This window comes from Metopolophium dirhodum, chromosome 3, assembly GCF_019925205.1.
Source record: "Metopolophium dirhodum isolate CAU chromosome 3, ASM1992520v1, whole genome shotgun sequence".
In the NCBI taxonomy this organism is placed as follows: domain Eukaryota; kingdom Metazoa; phylum Arthropoda; class Insecta; order Hemiptera; family Aphididae; genus Metopolophium; species Metopolophium dirhodum.
In genome coordinates this window covers 21,761,335-21,780,298 of record NC_083562.1, presented here as the reverse complement: position 1 = coordinate 21,780,298, position 18,964 = coordinate 21,761,335, and the positions used below count along the sequence as shown (strand labels likewise).

General features: G+C 25.9%; 1 protein-coding gene across 4 annotated transcripts; it reads left to right on the top strand.

Annotated features, from left to right (window-relative positions):
* On the top strand, nt 1-11,070 carry LOC132940530 (guanine nucleotide-binding protein G(s) subunit alpha). Of its 4 annotated transcripts, none has more exons than XM_061008195.1 (12): nt 1-820; nt 2,704-2,776; nt 2,833-2,887; nt 2,951-3,070; nt 3,147-3,244; nt 3,889-3,943; nt 5,357-5,430; nt 5,508-5,687; nt 5,753-5,951; nt 6,033-6,242; nt 9,656-9,819; nt 10,933-11,070. In XM_061008195.1, the coding sequence occupies exons 1-10, from the start codon at nt 682-684 to the stop codon at nt 6,177-6,179; spliced, it is 1,140 nt and encodes a 379-aa protein (XP_060864178.1). In that variant the 5' UTR covers nt 1-681; the 3' UTR covers nt 6,180-6,242; nt 9,656-9,819; nt 10,933-11,070. The 4 variants fall into 4 exon arrangements, with proteins under 4 accessions (XP_060864178.1, XP_060864179.1, XP_060864180.1 ...); XM_061008196.1 differs by adding an exon at nt 7,525-7,658 and having other exon boundaries at nt 9,656-11,070; XM_061008197.1 differs by lacking the exon at nt 9,656-9,819.
* The last annotated feature ends 7,894 nt before the right edge of the window (nt 11,071-18,964 follow it).

Here is an 18,964-nt window from a genome sequence, read left to right as displayed (position 1 = left end):
CAAGTAGTAGCGAGCGGCGGCGGTAGTGTGTTTTTCGCGTGAATGTATGCGTGCGCTTGTGTTAGTTGTGTGAGTGTGAGTGTGAGTGTGTGCGAGCAAGAGCAGCAGCGTACCACCGAGTGTGGGTGTGTGTGTGTAAGTGTGTGGGTGTGTGTGTGAGTGCGAACGGTGATATATAGATAACAGCACCGCGCGCGCGTTTTTGGGCACTACGCGCCACCTCACCGCCCGTTCACGCGCACCGTGTGCCACCACCGCTACCACCCCCACCCCCATCAGTACTGTCAAACACACACACACACACACACACACTCTCCTCGGCCCGTGTGTATCGTCCGCCACCACCACTGCCCGCCACCGCAGCCGCCGCGTATAGTGGTGTCGTCGTCGCCGCCGCCGCCGCTGCCGCCGCCGCAGCCGCCGTCGTCGTCGTTGTCACCGCCGCCGCCGCCGCCGCCGCCGTCGTCGTCGTCGTCGTCGTCGTCGTCGCCGTCGTCGCCCCGTCGTTATTGTTTTCGTGGTGGTGCGAACGAGTAACAACAATAACAATAAAACCGGTGTCGCCTCTAAACGAGCCGTAGCCTAGTGCTGGCCTCCGCCCCGCCGTCGCCGCCGCCGCCGCAGCAGCAGCCGCAGCCGCCCTCCCGCCGGAAAGCCACAAAAATAGGCTGGCCTAATGTTATGGGGTGTTTTGGAAGCGCCGCGGCCAAGACGGACCACGACGATGCGAAAAAGGGCAAGGAGACGAACAAAAAGATAAACCAGCAGCTGCAAAAGGACAAACAGGTGTACAGGGCCACACACAGATTACTGTTGTTGGGTGAGTGAGGGTATTTTTTTAAAAAATTTTTAATTTTTTCCCGTCTTACATTTCACTTTTGTTGGTCGTACGCCACTCGTCCGGCTTGTCGCTGCGCCTCCTCCCCTCTTGTATTCGTCAATCAATTACCACCCTTCAATTTTGGTTTTCGGTGGGTACTTGCAAAGTACAGAAGTTTTGCTGGGTTTGGACATTGCCAAATTTTGGAGGAATCATCTAGCGACTAATGGCTGTTGGACTCTGCGCAGTGTGATTGTTACTAGTGCCTCCTAAAATACTCAACGTGATCGACTTATAAGTCTTAAAATATTAGCGATTTCTGTGTTTGCCTCTTTGGTCTTCTGCATTGATCTTTATCCCTATAACACCTTACCGCTTACACTAATGTAGTAATGTAAATTAAATGCATTATCATTCTTGCTTGTTGATAATTGATATTGAGTAGTCAAAGTCAGTCTCTACAGCTCTGTTCTGTGTCTTACAACTTTCAAATTTTCTGTGATATAATTACCATGTTATATATGTTTTTGCAGTGATGTTTATTTATAAGTTTATAACATAGCATTTTATATTTTGAGTTTAAATTCAGAATGTTTAATACTTAAGAAATCTTCCTGAACGACTAGGTCATAGATATCAGTGGTTCATCTAACTTCATAATGATTGTAATGTCACATTACTAATGTGCATTTTTTTTTGTTACATATATGATAATTTCATCAATATTTTTATTTTAAATACTCAATTCAAACTATAGGTAATTGTATCCATTTATTTAGTTTTTTGAGTATTTGATTATCTAGGTATACTCCTAAATCATTGGTGGTGTCCTTGAAAGTAGTTAAAACTGAAAGATATAGTTATTGATAGTAATCTCAACTTGTCATGATACTCATATTTACCTACAACAAGTATCAATCATCAGTATCTATACCTGTTTTATTTTCTATTTTTCTACTATTTATTATATAAATGTATAGATATTTTTTTTTACCCAATTACCTACAATATTTACATGTGACAGACGACAGTATAACTATATGTTAATAAACTAAACATGATAGTGTATAATATAATCGATTAAAAATATAAACTTGAATACATGCCAAATGTTGTGTCTTGGTTAGTTTTAAATTTATATTTTTCTCATAACATCTACCAGAAAAATACACAATTCTATGCACATTTATATAAAAATGTTCTAAGCGTAACATTACATTTATTTTGATGTCTACATTTTTTTTTTTACATCAAACATTCTCTCAAAATGTGTATGTTGGCGCTATTAACAGATTGTCTTGTTATACATCAATATTTATTCATATGAATGTATTGCTTTTTTTTTCTAGAAAATATGTATACCTAGCATACCTTACATATCTAGGTGATGTAGGTAGGTACCCAAAATGAGTTTAGGTATGGTTAACAATAACATAAGTTTTAATGAATTAAAGAAAGACTAATGCTCAGAATAGTTAAGCAGATTGTTCAAATAAATAGAATTCCTTTCATAACTTTAACACTGATTCCTAATTGACGAAAGTATTATTGTCACGTCCGACAATAATGAGAATATTTTGTTTTCAAGAATATTCTATTATTTCAGTAGTATCACTATCCATAGTAGTTGTAAAATAGTAAAATATAAAATACTTAAATAATAAATTAAGATAGTTTAATGAAACAATGGTATTTGCCATTTGGTACTCAAACCATGTATTAACAGAATTTATTGTCAATGAATATCCTTGGGGTACCACCAAAATAAATTGTTTTTATATTAATTAGACAAATAAAATTCTATATTATAATCACTATCTAAATGTAGGATAGGAAACATACAGAAATTAAAAAAATGTTTCAAATGTTCATTATTTTTGTAGGAGCTGGAGAATCTGGTAAAAGCACAATTGTTAAACAAATGCGAATATTGCACGTAAATGGATTTAGTGAAGAGTATGTATAATAATATTACTTTTTGAATTTCAAATTAATATATATTAATTTTATAGAGAAAAAAAACAAAAAATTGAAGATATTAAAAAAAACATTAGAGATGCCATATTGGTAAGTTGTTCTTATAGTTTAATAGTTTTGTTATTATATATTGTAAGTATATTTTTTTTATAGACAATTACAGGTGCCATGAGCACACTCACCCCACCAGTACAATTAGAACACCCAGAAAATCAGTTTAGGGTCGATTATATGCAAGATGTCGCCTCCCAACATAACTTTGAATATACAACGGTCAGTAATAGTTCTAATAATTGTTGGTAAACAACTTATTTTATCATTATTTTATTTAAATACTGTTTTATTATAGGAGTTTTATGAACACACAGAAATACTGTGGAAAGATAGAGGTGTACAGTCTTGTTTTGACAGATCTAATGAATATCAACTCATTGACTGTGCTAAATAGTAAGTATTTTAGTTCAGTATTTTCAAAATGTAATCTTAACATACCTTTTTTATGAACTAAACAAAACTGCATATGTAATAAAAGAAAGATTTTAAAAACATTATATATCTATGCTCAGTGTTTGTTTAACATAGTACAATCATAGTGGTGTCCTCTTTTAGTTAAAAGAAGTAATATTTAAATTTTAAATTTTCTGTTTGGTCATGTTTTTTGTTTAGTTGTGAGACAGTTGACACTAACTAAATTATTTGTTTTACATTCTCAATATATAATCATTTTTAGGTACTATGAAAGGTAGTGGTTAGGTTCATGAAAGTGTAATTTTTTTTTTTTCAAATATAAATCTATGTTAAAAATGTTTTTTCTTTTTGATTATAATTTTTGATTATTAGTTATTAGTTATTACACAACTTAAAATGTATTATTTCTTATCTTACCTAATACAATGTTATAAACTATATTTAAATAATGATGGACTTGTGTTTTATACAAGACATTTAGTTTAGGTTAAATGGGTTTTAGAAAAATCTTACATTAATAATATATTATAGATTAATCAAATATTTATTTTAAATTAGAAACAGAATAAATAAGCTTTCTTTATATGGTTAATAAATATTAAATATATTAATTTTTGTTTCAGTTTTCTCGATCAAGTACACATTATCAGGCAACTAAATTATACCCCTTCGGAACAAGTAATTGAATATAATATTCTTACTTAATAATTATCTTTCTATGTGTTTCGTTACACAGCATTTTTAAATATTTATTTGTGGTTAATTAATGGCATTGGTAAAGTACCATGTAATTTGTCTAGTTTAAAATGTGACTTACCGATCGTAATCTTATCATGTATTTACAGGCTTAATAGTAGTGTAGTGAAAGCAATTGTGTTAAATTAAACAGTTTATATATTTTAGTATTATGTTTGTTCTAAAAATTTGTATAGTCTCTTTAGTGATACAAATACATTACTAATTAAATGCAAGTGCTCAATCAAAAATAATAAATATATATATATTTAAGTAAACCAAATATTATGACTTATTAACTTTTAATGTGGAGATACAAACACTAATATACACTAAAATTTTAATTTTTACGAGATTGAAGTAATTTTGTCAAACAACCTAACAATCTCAAAAAAAATATATTTGATGTGGTGTTTAATTTTACAAACTAAAGATATTTTTCTATAACAACTACTTTGGTGCATATATTTTTGTTTTATTATGTAAAACTATCGGCTATTGTAACTACAAGAAATAATAATTCAAGTAAATTGAAAGTAAAATAAAATTAAGTTTTGTTAATGAAATTTGGTTGGTCACTAGTGATCACTAACTTGGTATGTTCAATACTTTATCATTGCTAAATAAATATTAATCATGATTAACTGTTTTTAGTTGTATTAAATACAAAAAATGTATAAAAAAGTTCATATATTTTTGTGTTGTAAAGTATTTGAGTAGAAGTTTTATAAAAAAGTATTCAAATACTTTTTTTGTATCTAATACTATTTTAAATACAACTTTGAAATATTGAATAGATAATTTTAAATATAATTGTTCTGTTTTCAATTAAAATGTGATCTGCTTTTATGAACTAAATACAAAATATTGCATTAATTACGCACACAGGATAAATGATTATCATATATTGATATGATATATCATATAGTGATATATCACCGTTGTTTAATTAGATAGTCAACAACATATAAAAATAATAAGAAACTAGAAAAAGTCTATTTATATGTAGATGTGTTATTTGAAACTACTAAAATAGACAAATATCAACTTATATTTTTAATTATCAACACAAGTACAGAACAAACAAATACACCTGGAGTAATTAATTTCCCCGTGTGATTTATGATAGGTTTATTATAACAATAGCATTATTTATACTTAAGTTTTATTAGTATTTCAATTGATCATAAGATGGATAACTTTTTTAAAAGTATAAAAGTATTTAATTAAATAATTTTAAAAATATTCCTTACAAAATTATTTTTTAATAGTACTTAAAAAGCAGATGATCAAATAAATATCAACTTGAATATAATTTTTTTAATTTGCTATTATATTTTTATAAATTATTTTTAGGACATACTTAGGTGCCGTGTTTTAACTTCTGGTATATTTGAAACACGATTTCAAGTTGAAAAAGTTAATTTTCAGTAAGTATACAGTTTAGAACTGATTAAGAATTCCAGCATATTAATAGTTACTTTTAAAATGTATTATTTTTTTTCAGTATGTTTGATGTGGGAGGCCAACGAGATGAAAGGCGTAAGTGGATACAGTGTTTTAATGATGTCACTGCCATCATATTTGTGACTGCTTGTAGTAGTTACAATATGGTTCTTAGGGAGGATCCCACTCAAAATCGACTCCGTGAGTCATTAGACTTATTCAGAAGCATATGGAACAATAGGTATTTAGTTTTTTCTTTGTATTTTATTACCATTGAGTTTTACATTTTATTTTATTTTTTAAAAGATGGTTGAGAACGATATCAGTAATATTGTTTCTGAATAAACAAGACTTACTAGCAGAAAAAATCAAGGCTGGTAAATCTCGGCTAGAAGATTATTTCGCCGAATTCACCCGTTACCAAACGCCAATGGATGCTACTCCTGATCCAGGAGAAGATCCTCCAGTTATTCGCGCCAAATATTTCATCCGAGATGAGTTCCTTGTATGTAATTTACATCAATAATATTGTTTATTTTTATGTTTGAACAATAATTATAATATGTTTTTTTTAAATGATGTATAGCGCATCAGTACTGCCAGTGGCGAGGGTAAACATTACTGTTATCCACATTTCACCTGCGCTGTTGACACTGAGAACATCAGACGTGTGTTCAATGACTGTCGCGACATCATACAGAGGATGCACCTGCGCCAGTACGAGTTGCTATGATCTCTCCCTTACCCACTCACATATACATACACAGGTCTCTTAATTATTCTGCAGCAATTTTGAGTAAGTAATTCAACTGTTTTAAGATACCATTTATTTGGGTTCTCAAACATCACTTTATTGAACATAATATACATTATTATTATTTTTTTTTTTATTATTAATAAATTCATGTTTGAATAATTGGATACCAACAGATTTTTTTATTAGGTACCAACTTTTATTAATTTAACAATATATTTATTATGTTTAATTACTATGATGAACACAGTTAATTTATATAGTTATAAATTATGATTTTAAAGTAAATGATTACTGCTCTGTACAAATACTTATTCATAGTTTATATGGAAATTTTGATTTTTAAAATCATTATTTGTAGTAATATAAATTAATTTTCTCTTTGGTCAACAAATTTCTTATACATCAATATTTTTTTTCAGTATTAATTGTTCCAAGTTATAATTCACTTTTTATTTTTAATGAAAAAGTAAATTTTTAAATCCTCAAAATATGTTATCCTATGTATTTTATTTTTATTGTTTTTTTTTTTCATTTTTCTAAGTTAAACTATTCGCATCTTTAATTATATATAACATACCAAAGACTATTAGAAAATAAATTTATTATTGTTATATTTGTTAATAAATATCTCGTTTGATTTATTATTTCACGTAAATTATAAATGTGTTTTTATTTAATTTTATAATAGTTATACATATTTTATGCACTAAAAATGCTAAGAATCAAATGGTTATATTCTTTAAATACCAATCTAAATATTCTTTAATTGAAAAATAAGACGTTTCGTAAACATGAAAAAAATACGAATAAAATTAACAATTTTTGAAAATAAATTAAAATAATAATACATTTTTTATCTTTATATAATTAATTACAACAGGTTAATTTAATTCAATGTTCAAAGTTCCTCCAAGGGGATGAATTCTTAATTCTGTGAATCATATCTTTTTTTTCATACACATCATCATCGCATGCGCCTATTTTTTAATATTTATGAACAAATTGTGAAATAAAAATTAAAAATTGATCATAAAACTTGATTTAATGTAAGAAAATAATATTATTAGTCTTGTGAAGAAAAAAAACAACTATGTATGAATTTAAACAGATAACATTTTTAAAATTGAAATAACATAGAAGTATATTATTATAAATTAAAATGTAACAATTTTATGTATACAAAAACAACATACTATTATGTTTTTAAATAATTTACTACATATTATATTATATTAGTTACTATATACTTGTGTTTTTTGATAGCAATATATAATAATATAAAAATGTATATCACGGATTATATTATGTTTATAATTTTTAGTATACCTATCTACGAAGACTAGAATAAGAAGACCAAATACAGAAGGCTACCCACTTGAAAAATGACCCAAAAGAGTCAAACTAATAAACGACCAGAGGCTATGCTGCGGTCAATTTGTTGCTATTTTAACCAGGGTAGTATAAGAAGTATTTTGGAAATTATATACAATATTCTGAACAACGATTCTTTATAAATTGTATAGTTTGTCAAATTATGCATTAAATTTATCAATTTGTTATAATATATCATATAAATCTTAGCTGGAATCTGAATATCGAATATACTGGATTTAAAGATCACATGATGATATTATCATTTTTAAAAATATACCGACTAATCACTGTATAGATAACAGATTGTTAAATTTAACTTTCTACACATTTATAATACAATTTAGATGAATTCTACATGTATGCATATTATGCAAGAATGCATAATTTCACAAGTTTTAAATTTATAATGGATCATTGTTCAATATATTGCATAGTATTGCGTTAAATGTTCCAAAACCCAAATGATTCCTATACTACATGAGTTAAAGTAGAAACTGATGTGGCTTCAGCCTTAAATTTCACACCTTTTAAGATGTTTTCACTTTTTTATTAAGTGGTGTTTGGATTCCTTGTTCTAGTCTTCACGAATGTATCCTATAAATATTTTCTAGAACAAAAAATAAACCACGATATAAATCCCAACCGAATGGTGCAAATTATTACAAAAAACTTATATAATAAAACAATTGATAAATCAAATATTAATTTAAATTTTATATAATATATTAATAATAATTTATAAAAAAAAAAAAAATACTCATATATGCCTAAAACAAAAAGTATATTACAAATAATTATAGAATAAATAAACCAATAAATTAAATTAAATTGTAATATTAATTGATAGAATATAACAAAATATTTTATAATCTAAAAAGTAATAACCAGATTACCAAAAAATGTCAATTTTTTTTTAATTTTTCAGAGAGACTAAGAATAAGTTCATGCTAATTCTCAATTTGATACCTTTCATATTATACATACCTAAAGAAAGATCAATAATAATAATTAACTAAGTTATTGTAATTTATAATTTTTTATCAAATCATTCCACCAGATTCTAGATCTTGCTAACCTACTAAATTACATATCTTTTTCAAATCGGATATTTGCAAACATTTTGTTTATACTAAACATATAAACATTATACATGTTTTGCTTATAATTAATTTCATACTTCAAATTACAAAATCATTTAATTTCAACAATTTTACGCTTAGTATTTGGTAGAATTCCAGTTTTAAATTAAATGTGTATTTCAAAATCATTCATTTTTTATTGAATTTAATTAACTATTATTCTATATAATTATAATTTGTGATTTGTAATTGTACATTAATTAATATTTTAACTTTGATCTTCACTTTTTTGGAGCATCATATAAAGTATATTTAAACATTATCATATAATGTAACAAAAAAAGCAATAATGTTATATACATTATAAATGTATAAACTATAAATTCTTTTTTTTTAAATTTTAAGAATTGGTTGATACACTGAAAGTAATAAACTAGTTCAAATATATTATGAAAATATTAATGATTGATTTTTAATCAAGTTTATTATAAATTCACTACAAACATTTCAATTTAATGTGATTTGTTATATTATAATTTAATACAACGACTGATTATTTTAATTTAAAACTTAAATAATACATACTTACATTTCCCCAGTATTTTATTTATATAATAGAAATAACTTGGTTAAATTATTAAAAAAAAAAAATTATTAAATGTATTAATTCTTTTTAAATTACCCTTGCTAAAATACTATTTTTATTTACATTTATTTTTTGTTCATGTCTGAATGTCTTGTATTTTATTATCAATATAAGTTATTAATACAATTGTAAAAGTTTGCAACCAACCTCATTTAACAATCTGATTATTCAATTTTATCATGTAATTTTATCTAGTTCCTTAAATATGAGTTAAAATTAATTTTTAATAATGTGTAGTTATTAATTTTTTTTTATTATTAAAATCTACCATAAATAAGGAAAGATACAATTCATAAAATATAAAACATAGTTTTTGGAAATTAATTCATATTTTTTCTTAATTCGATTTTCAGAATCACAGGTTATCAAATCCAAAATCATTTCAACAAACCTAAACATTTCAGTAGTATGTAATTAAGATTGATTCCTTGTGGTGAGCGTTCTTTTACAAGCAGCCAAATAAGGTTTTTGCATAAGGAATACATATCTAGATATTAGGACCTTTGAAGATATATAGGTACCTATGTTTGCCTAGTCACAATTTTAGATAATTTATTAGCAGAAGTAGTTAAAAAAAATTAACAATTAAATTAAATCCTATACAATTATAAAACGTTTAATTTAATATTTGTTTTATTATGTTCAATGTCTAGTACAATGAATAAATTCACCAATAAATACATTTGTTTTTTTTTTTTGCTTTTAAAATTGGTGATACATTTTTCTAACATATAGTAATATTATAGTATGTAAAATTACATTGTCAATGGTTATATTATTGTTAACTATTATTTACCAGGTACAATAATGTCCTAACCTAATGATTATATTATTTGTATTAATAATGGATACCTAGTTCAAGCCTGTTTACTACAGTTGAATGTCCAAATTCAATGATGTAAATAATTGTATGCATTAATATAACTTTTTTAACTATATAATATTTGCAACGTTCCATTACAAAAAAAAAATCGCACAATTGAAAGTATATATTTATTATTTAAATATATATAAATTAATTTTTAATATTACCGTTATGAATGTTATACCAGTAAATCCAATGGTAAAATTTCCAAATCTTATGTAATTACGTGTATAGACAAATATAACTAATTATTATATTATGTTTGTAACTTACTAGTTTCTTTAAATTATGTATTATTTGTTTCTTGTTATAAGTCTTATTTATAAGTTATTATATATTTTTTTTCTCTGGGATAATATATGCATTTTTAAAAGAACAACAATTTGTTAACATAACAGAAAAGCATAATTAAAAATTGGGATATAAGTTTCCTGTGCTTATAATCAATATTAATTGTGCAACATGAACTTATACCAATATTATGTTTATATTTATTTATTTATTTATTTACATTTAATTTTCTTTTTGTTTGGTGCTGCTTGCTTATACTTCCTTCATCTCTCCATCCTCCGTTATTATCAATTCTTGTAAACTAAAAAAAAAAAAACATGTACAATTATTAAATCTAGGTTTTGATTTTTAATTTTCATAAGTTAACCAGTGTTTTTTTTCTTCAGAGGGTGATATTAAAACTAGGACTTTTTTAAAATGTTGTTTATTTACATTATTATTATTATTATTATTATTTTTTTTTTTTGTACATAGATTTAGTGTGAGGGTCTGCCAATATATAACATCACCGTGCGAGAGTCAGTTGAAACCATTATTGTAAAATTAGTCGTTCTTTTCATTATGTTATATTATGTGTGTATCTTTATTTATGTATGTATATATGTATGTATGTATGAAAATATATATATATATATAATATAATATAAAATAATATGCATAATAGTAATATATAACCTAAAAAAAAAAATGTAATACTTTATAATTAAATATTACTACTTTGTTGAGTTTTTATACATAAAAAAATATGTTTATTATACATACAATTATGTATTGCTTTATGTTTATACCTATTTTCTTTATTATTTGTAACCTAGTTGAATTGTTTTTCTTTTTCTTTTTTTTATTAATGTGTTTATTTTATTGTTTCAATTACTTATTATTTAAATAACTTAAGAAAAAAAGTTATACAAAAATAGTAGATTCTGGAGTTTAGAAAAAAAATTTGTTAATTTTTTTTTCTATTCTATGATTTATTTTATTGTTGAAAATAATATTGTACTTTTTAATTGCGTATAAGTAATAACTTTGTACAAAAGAAAAAATTAGCGCAATAAATAATATTACAATATATATACATATTATTTATTATATATATGATATAATATGTGTATATAATATATTTATTTTATTATTGTTTTTTTTTTCCATTGGTATTGAAATTGCTGTTTTAAATAGCTAATTGTAATTGTACCATTAAAATAATAAAAAAAAAAAAATTTAATTTACCTTTTATGTATCCTTAAATATTTAAATATTTAATTGATTAATAATTATATTTTATAGCTAAGCAATGATATACATATTTTATATAAAAAAAAAATGGTTGAGTAGATACTTGTTTGTTATCCTGCAACCAGACCACTATCCATCATTAGTACAAAAATTCAAAACTTGTGATTGATACATTTCTGTACTTTGATGTCTTACATCTAGGCGAGTCTGGTACATGATCTATTTATAGAAAAGAGTAAAAATACTACTTAATTAAAATGTTAAATTGTTTTTAATATAATATTTTGATATTAGTAGGTAACTCTATGTTGTTGCTACAATGACCAAGCAATTAAATAAATATAATATTAGAATTGCATATATCTACTTAAAATATCTATGTACTGTTCGCTACCAATTCACTAAATTATTTTAACCCAAAAATTAATAAATTTTTTTCTAATAACTAATAATCCAAATAAAAAATTGACCTAACAAACTATTCTCTCAATTAATCTACTTACTTCAATGTTGAGATAATATTATGATTTTATAATATAAGTGTATTGGGATTTGGGACAGTTGATACTTATGTCTCTAAGTATCAATTATAAAAGGAAAGTTATTAGATATATTAGTAGGGTTTGCGGTATCGTAAAATTGGACACAAAAATGTTTAGGATTTATATTCATTTTACCACATTTTAATAGTGAATAATATATTGGTAATTAAATAATATATGAAAAGATAAAAACCTTTTAAAATGTTAATAAACAACAAAAAAATGTTTGTTTTTAAATAGCATCATAATGTATACCTACCTAAAGCCTGGTACTCTGGTGTCTACATCGATTTTTACCGCAATAACTATGTCTACAAATTATAAAATATACAAATTGTAAAGCTTTAGGTACCTAGGTATTTACAAATATAAAATATATTTTAATTTATAGAGAAAAACAGTGGCATACCTACTAAACATATTTTTTTCAGGCAATTTCAGCCAAATAATTATAGGTATGTGGGTAATTTTATTAAGATGTAAAAATATTTTTATAATTAACTATTATTATTGAATAAATAATATGTTGATTTTTATTCAGTTTGATAAATTAGCATTATACTAACGTATTTTAAGAAGCAAAAAAAAAAATAGGAAATGAAGAATTTAAGGCTAAATTTAACTGCGAACATAATGCCATAACCGTTGAATAAATGTTAAATTGAACGTAAAATACATTTTTCTATTAGCAAATAAAATAATTTTAGATAGGTATTAATAAAATGTGGGCAAGTGGGTGTCTGCTGTACAGTAGGTAGGTCACTGTAATGGATGGTGTTAAATTTGAAATCACTGTATAAGAAAAACGATTCTGAGCGGAGATGGTCAGTCAGCCTATGATATTACTATGTATATTTGATGATATTATTGTGAATAAAGTAATTAATATATAACCTATTTACGTGGAACCTTGATTTAAATTTCAATCCTTAGCTATAAATAATTATTAATTGATACATTTTGTCAAAATTCAAACTTTGAATGCTTATTAAAAAAAAATTGTGCCTATGTATTTTTAATATATTTCAACTGATATTGTAACAATATATCAGGAGCCTTGTATTAAATTTTCATCTTTTTTACCTATCAAATAAAATTGTATTGATATTTATAGAAAAAAAAACTAAAAAATTGAAAACTGACCATGTCCATAAACAGCTTAAAAAGAGTCGAAATATTTTCAAAAATTGTATGGTGTATAGAAAATGAAAATATAAATATTCAGTAAAATGTTCATGTGGATATCTATACAGTTATTCGTTTTTGAATTACAACAAAATAACAAAATCACTACATGAAAAATCGAGTGAATATCCAATCTTGTAAAAATATGAACTTCGAACGCTCATAAAAATTTAATTTGATTTGCTTGTTAACTTTTTTTTTATTATAAAGGTAGAAAAATTTATGAGTGATCTTGTATTACATTTTCAAATCTTAGATTTAAAAATTCTATGAATATCTACCTCGAAATAATTTGCAAATTGTTGTGATTTTTCCGTATTTTGTCGAGATTTGAACTTTAAATGCTTATAAAAAATACTGACTAAGGATTTTTAATATTTTTCAAATGTCATTGCAACAATACAGTATAGGAGCCTTGTATACAAGTTTCTATATCCTAATATAAATTTAGCTTAGTTTTTATTTATCAAATAGCTGAGCTTATACGAATATTGTTGTAAGTTTATATAAAATCGTATTATTATGAATATAAAAAAAAGTTAGCCAGTTAAAATAATTATATGTAAAATTAAAAAAAACAAATGTATACAATATAGATATTTATATAATTTCGATAAAGATGTCTATAATTCTAATATAACTTTAGCTTGGTTTTTATTTATAAAATAGCTGAGCTTATACACATATTGTTGTAAGTTTAAATAACTAATTATATGTAAAATTATTTTAATTGGCTAACTTTTTTTTATATTCATAATAATATGATTTTATATAAACTTACAAGTTACAACAATATATATATTGTACAACAACTTGTAAGTTGATATTATATCGAGATACTATCGAAAAATAATCGATTTTAATTTTGGTGCAAATTACAATTCCTATTTCTTACTACCTGAGGATGGTGCAAATTACATACCTATCCTTATTTTGGTGCAAATTACAAACGCATTTTAAAAAAATGATGCAAATTACACAATATATTGTATATATTTTGGGTCAACTTTGGTGCAAATTGACTACAGCAGGTGACATAGACCCACGCCTAGGGTGGCACTTAAGCAGCAATTTAGTAAGAGGGCGGCATTTTCAAAATTCTGATAATATTATATTAAAATTTGATTTTATCTAGTTCACTATTTTTGCTTGGCCGGTCCTTTTTATAGGCGCGCACAAGGGTCTAGCGAAATGTGCTTTCGGTGCACCTGACAATTTATTTAAAAGGCTAGGTATAATATATAGGGGGGAAAAATATGTTATAATATGGGAGACTATATGAATAATTTTAATCAAAGTATATCATATATTATATATTCATACTCATTGTAGGGAGACTATATCAATATGGATAATTTTATTCAATTGTACATCTAAAATTTTTTTTATTTTTTCATAAACTCTTAACTACAATTTTTAGGACTATAATATATATTAAAACACAATCAAATGTGTTTTTACTTATATTTATTAAATTTGAAACTTTTCCCTACCTATGGACAAATCTGATCATTTTTACTGAATAACCTAACCTAACCTACCTATCTACTGCTCAATTTATCAATAGATCGTATAGGTACCAGTGGCATACTTAGGAATTCTTAATGGAGGGGTCCAGATAATTTTCCCAACACATTTAAATAGGGTGGTGCAGACCTCATGGACAAAATATGTAAATACGTGGCGTCACCACTGATTGGTACAACTGAGTATATATATTATATAAGTTCTATGGATTAATCATAATAAATAATATATTTTATGTCATCTATGGCAATCGCCAATTGTCGACATTCGTCGTAGACGATTAAAGATTCTAATAATTTCAGTGAAGAAAAAAAATAAGCCAACAATAGACGAACAGTATAGTACAGTACGTTAAGCAGTACCTACCTATATTATATTATAATATAAGTTATAACACGAAGTCGTGAATTCACTCATTTCGTTGCGTTCGGGTTATTTTCAGAAAATATTTCGATACTTTCAAGTTTCAGTTCAGAGTGAGATGAAGACTGATGAAGATTGCCGTTTCTTCGGCGGCATCATGACGTACGTACACGTCCTCACTCTAGATATGGCACAGCTAGGTTTCACCGGAAGAGTCGATGTTTACGCGTGAGTTTGTTTTCATATTATTTCGGGGCTTATATATTTACTTTTTAGACTAAAATTAAATATTCATTGCCACGGACAATCTGTTAACTGGGTGGCGTAGAAGCATATTATTATAAGTTTACTCCCAAGAGCGCAATGTATAAAATACGCGGGCCCAAACAATACAAAGGCCGTCTTCATTTCGTCTTCTTCTTTATTAACATCAAAATTCTATTTTTTCTCCCAATCGCTTCAACTTACGCACAGATTTTGATTTGGACACTGGGTATGTATTTTCTTATTTTTCAGTACCTATGTTTCTTTTTATTGTAGTTAATTGATCAGGGATTGTATTGCCCGCAAGTTTTCAATTATTTCATATTTGTATTGTAACTACTGGTATAACAATATTCCGGCTATCAATAAAGACGTGGTAAAAATTAGGAAGTTGGTCAGGTATGGTATTTTTTTAAGTAATTCTTTTGAGTAGGCAATTCGTTTAATGATATTTAACTATTTTCACCGATAATCAAGTACGATGACTTGTAGGTAACTAGATACTGAGTGAGTAAAAAGTGTATGATATGGCAAAGATAAGGAAAGAGGTCAACAGGATTTTAGATTGATTGGCGTATGAAAGGGAAAGACGAAAAAGAAATGTAAGGTTAGGTTAGTGGAGTGTGTGTAGCAGATATAAGAATGTTGAGTTGGGTGTGTAAGGGACAAAGGAAGATAGAATAGGAAATTAAAGGTAGTGTAGTGTTGTACGGAGTGGCATATATTGTAGTGAAAACAAGAGGGGTTAAATTGAGGTAGTTCGGTCACCGTATGATAAGGGCAGTGAGAGTGAATAAAGAAGTACATTTAGAGGTGAATAGAGGGTGAGAAGATTGAAGAAGAGATGGATAGACAGAATACCAATCTTATGGAGGTGTGAGAAGAGGGTAATATAATATTATATTAGGAGTGTAACTGTATATAAAAAAACATCAACAAATTAGAAAAATGTATGAAAGTCCATGGCATAGATATAATATGGTCGAATGTTGCATCAGAAGAATAAGAACAGTTGGAGTTTTATTGTATGGGAGATACCTAGATTGCCAAATATCACAAACAAGGCGTATTTATATAAATATAATATTAAGTATAATAATTATAATTACTTAGTGTAAAATAAAATACCTACAATACTAATTTTAGCATTGCAATAACATCTACATGATTAGTGTATATCTAAATTTTATTAATGCGGCTCTAGCCTCCTATGTGTTTATTTAATAATTTCCTATCACTTATTAGTTATTAATAGGGCTCGGATTTATATGTATTTATACAACAAAAATATGTACATAAATATGTGCTAAAGAATTCAAAATATGTATTATCAAAAAAAAAGAAAATAATAATAAAAATTAATAATAATATGTCTAATAAAATGTAATAAATAATTTATATTTATCTAATTGTATTGATTACAGTTAATAACATTCATTTTTAAATTTTTGAATTCAAAAGATCGCCGTTATTGTCGTGAAATTTTTATAATAATTAATAATAAAATAAAATGTCATAAAATTTTTTTATTTATTTAGTTATCTAATTATCTTGATTACAGTTATAATAATAACATGCACTTTAAAATTTTCTAATTCAAAAGATCGTCGATATAACATAAAGTCATGATAACCTTTCAATAATTCTGAACCCTGAAAAAAAGACATTAAAACAGTATAATTGTCTAAATATGTGAGAAAAAATTAAATAGTTGTGAAATATGTAATAGCATGTATTTATGACAAAATATGTAAAAATATGTAAAATCAAATATAGTTCGTTTTATCAAAAATCTTGTGAAACAAATTTATCACTTGCTGAAATTAGTTTATCATGTCGCAGAGAAAATATGTATTTACATATAAATCCGAGTCCTAGTTATTAAATATTGTTACCGGAATTTTAAATACTAAATATTTATAAAAATTATTTAAATATTTATGTAAATATCATTATTATTATTATTATTATTATTATTTATTTCTATTAAAAAAGAAACCATACATTTGATTTGTATTTTTAATTTAATTTATTTTAATTGTGTTCATTAGATAAAACAATAATGAATTATTAAAAAACATAATAAATGTGGTATAAAGAAAATTTAAAGTCGACAAAATTTTGAAGTCTTGTTTTTTGACATCAAATTTTATGGTGTTTTGAAAATTGCCCTTTACTTAATTTAAAAAACATATTTTTTGAAATAACATCTGATTGACTTATAAAGTTACATAATTCACAACTGTTATGAAATTAAGATACGCTACATAATATTATGAATTATCTAATATACTTAGGCTTGTAAATAATAGGTAGGTAGGTTAAAAATGCTAAAAATTTACCTTTTTTTTATCTGGATAATAAATGTTGGTTTTTTTATCGTTATCTAGATAATTAAATTATTATGTATCTTTTATCTTCATCTAGATAACTATTCTAACAATTATCTTTTATCTTTATCAAGATGTTTAAAAAATTATCTTTATACAACACTGGTTACAAGCCTGCAATATTGTTCATCCACTCCGGCAGAATATAGTCGAGTATATAAGACTCAAACTGTTGATACTGCTAGATATTTCAAATATCAAAATGGGTATATTATGTGATAAATTAAAAACTTGGAATTTATAGAGTTTAATGTATCTCATCAATTGTTTAAATTAATTATCAAATTAACTAGTAAATGATTGTCCGGATATCTCTAAAGATGATAGAACTATGATGAACACACGCCTAAAAAGCATAACATTCCGTTGGAAACAAAAAAAAAGTCGTATTATTGATGGAAATTCATTAAATAGAATTAAATAAATGTGGTTCTAATTTGGTATGGTTCACAAAATTATTTTGATAAACAGAAAATATTGTTAGTTAAATGAAAGTTTTATTGTAGGCGTATAATGCAAATAAATAAAAATGCAATTGGGTAAATAAGTAAATTCCAGATATTTTTGCATATAGTTTAACGATACTTATTTTAAACAATTATCTGTGTAATAATAATAAAATAATAAAAAATAGATCAAAACTGTTTATATTTTTGATGGCTGAAAATGAAAAAAAACGCGTAGCTAGGGTGATAGCTCGGGTGACACTTATTTGTTTCTACGTATAATATAATATTCAAATAGTTACCATTCAGTTAAATCTTAATAACAGAATAGTTATTGTATCCGTTTATAAATCCTATCTAAATCGATTTCATCGCATTTATATAAGTAAAATACAACGGTTGATCTCTGACATGGATAATAAAATAAAAAGGGCATTTTTGGATGATGATGGTGACAACTTTATCAGATAAATGCCAAAAACTTTTAACATTGTCATAAGTAAGTATATACTAGTAAATACGTTTTCACTGTTCCGTAACTAAATTTTTTATTGCT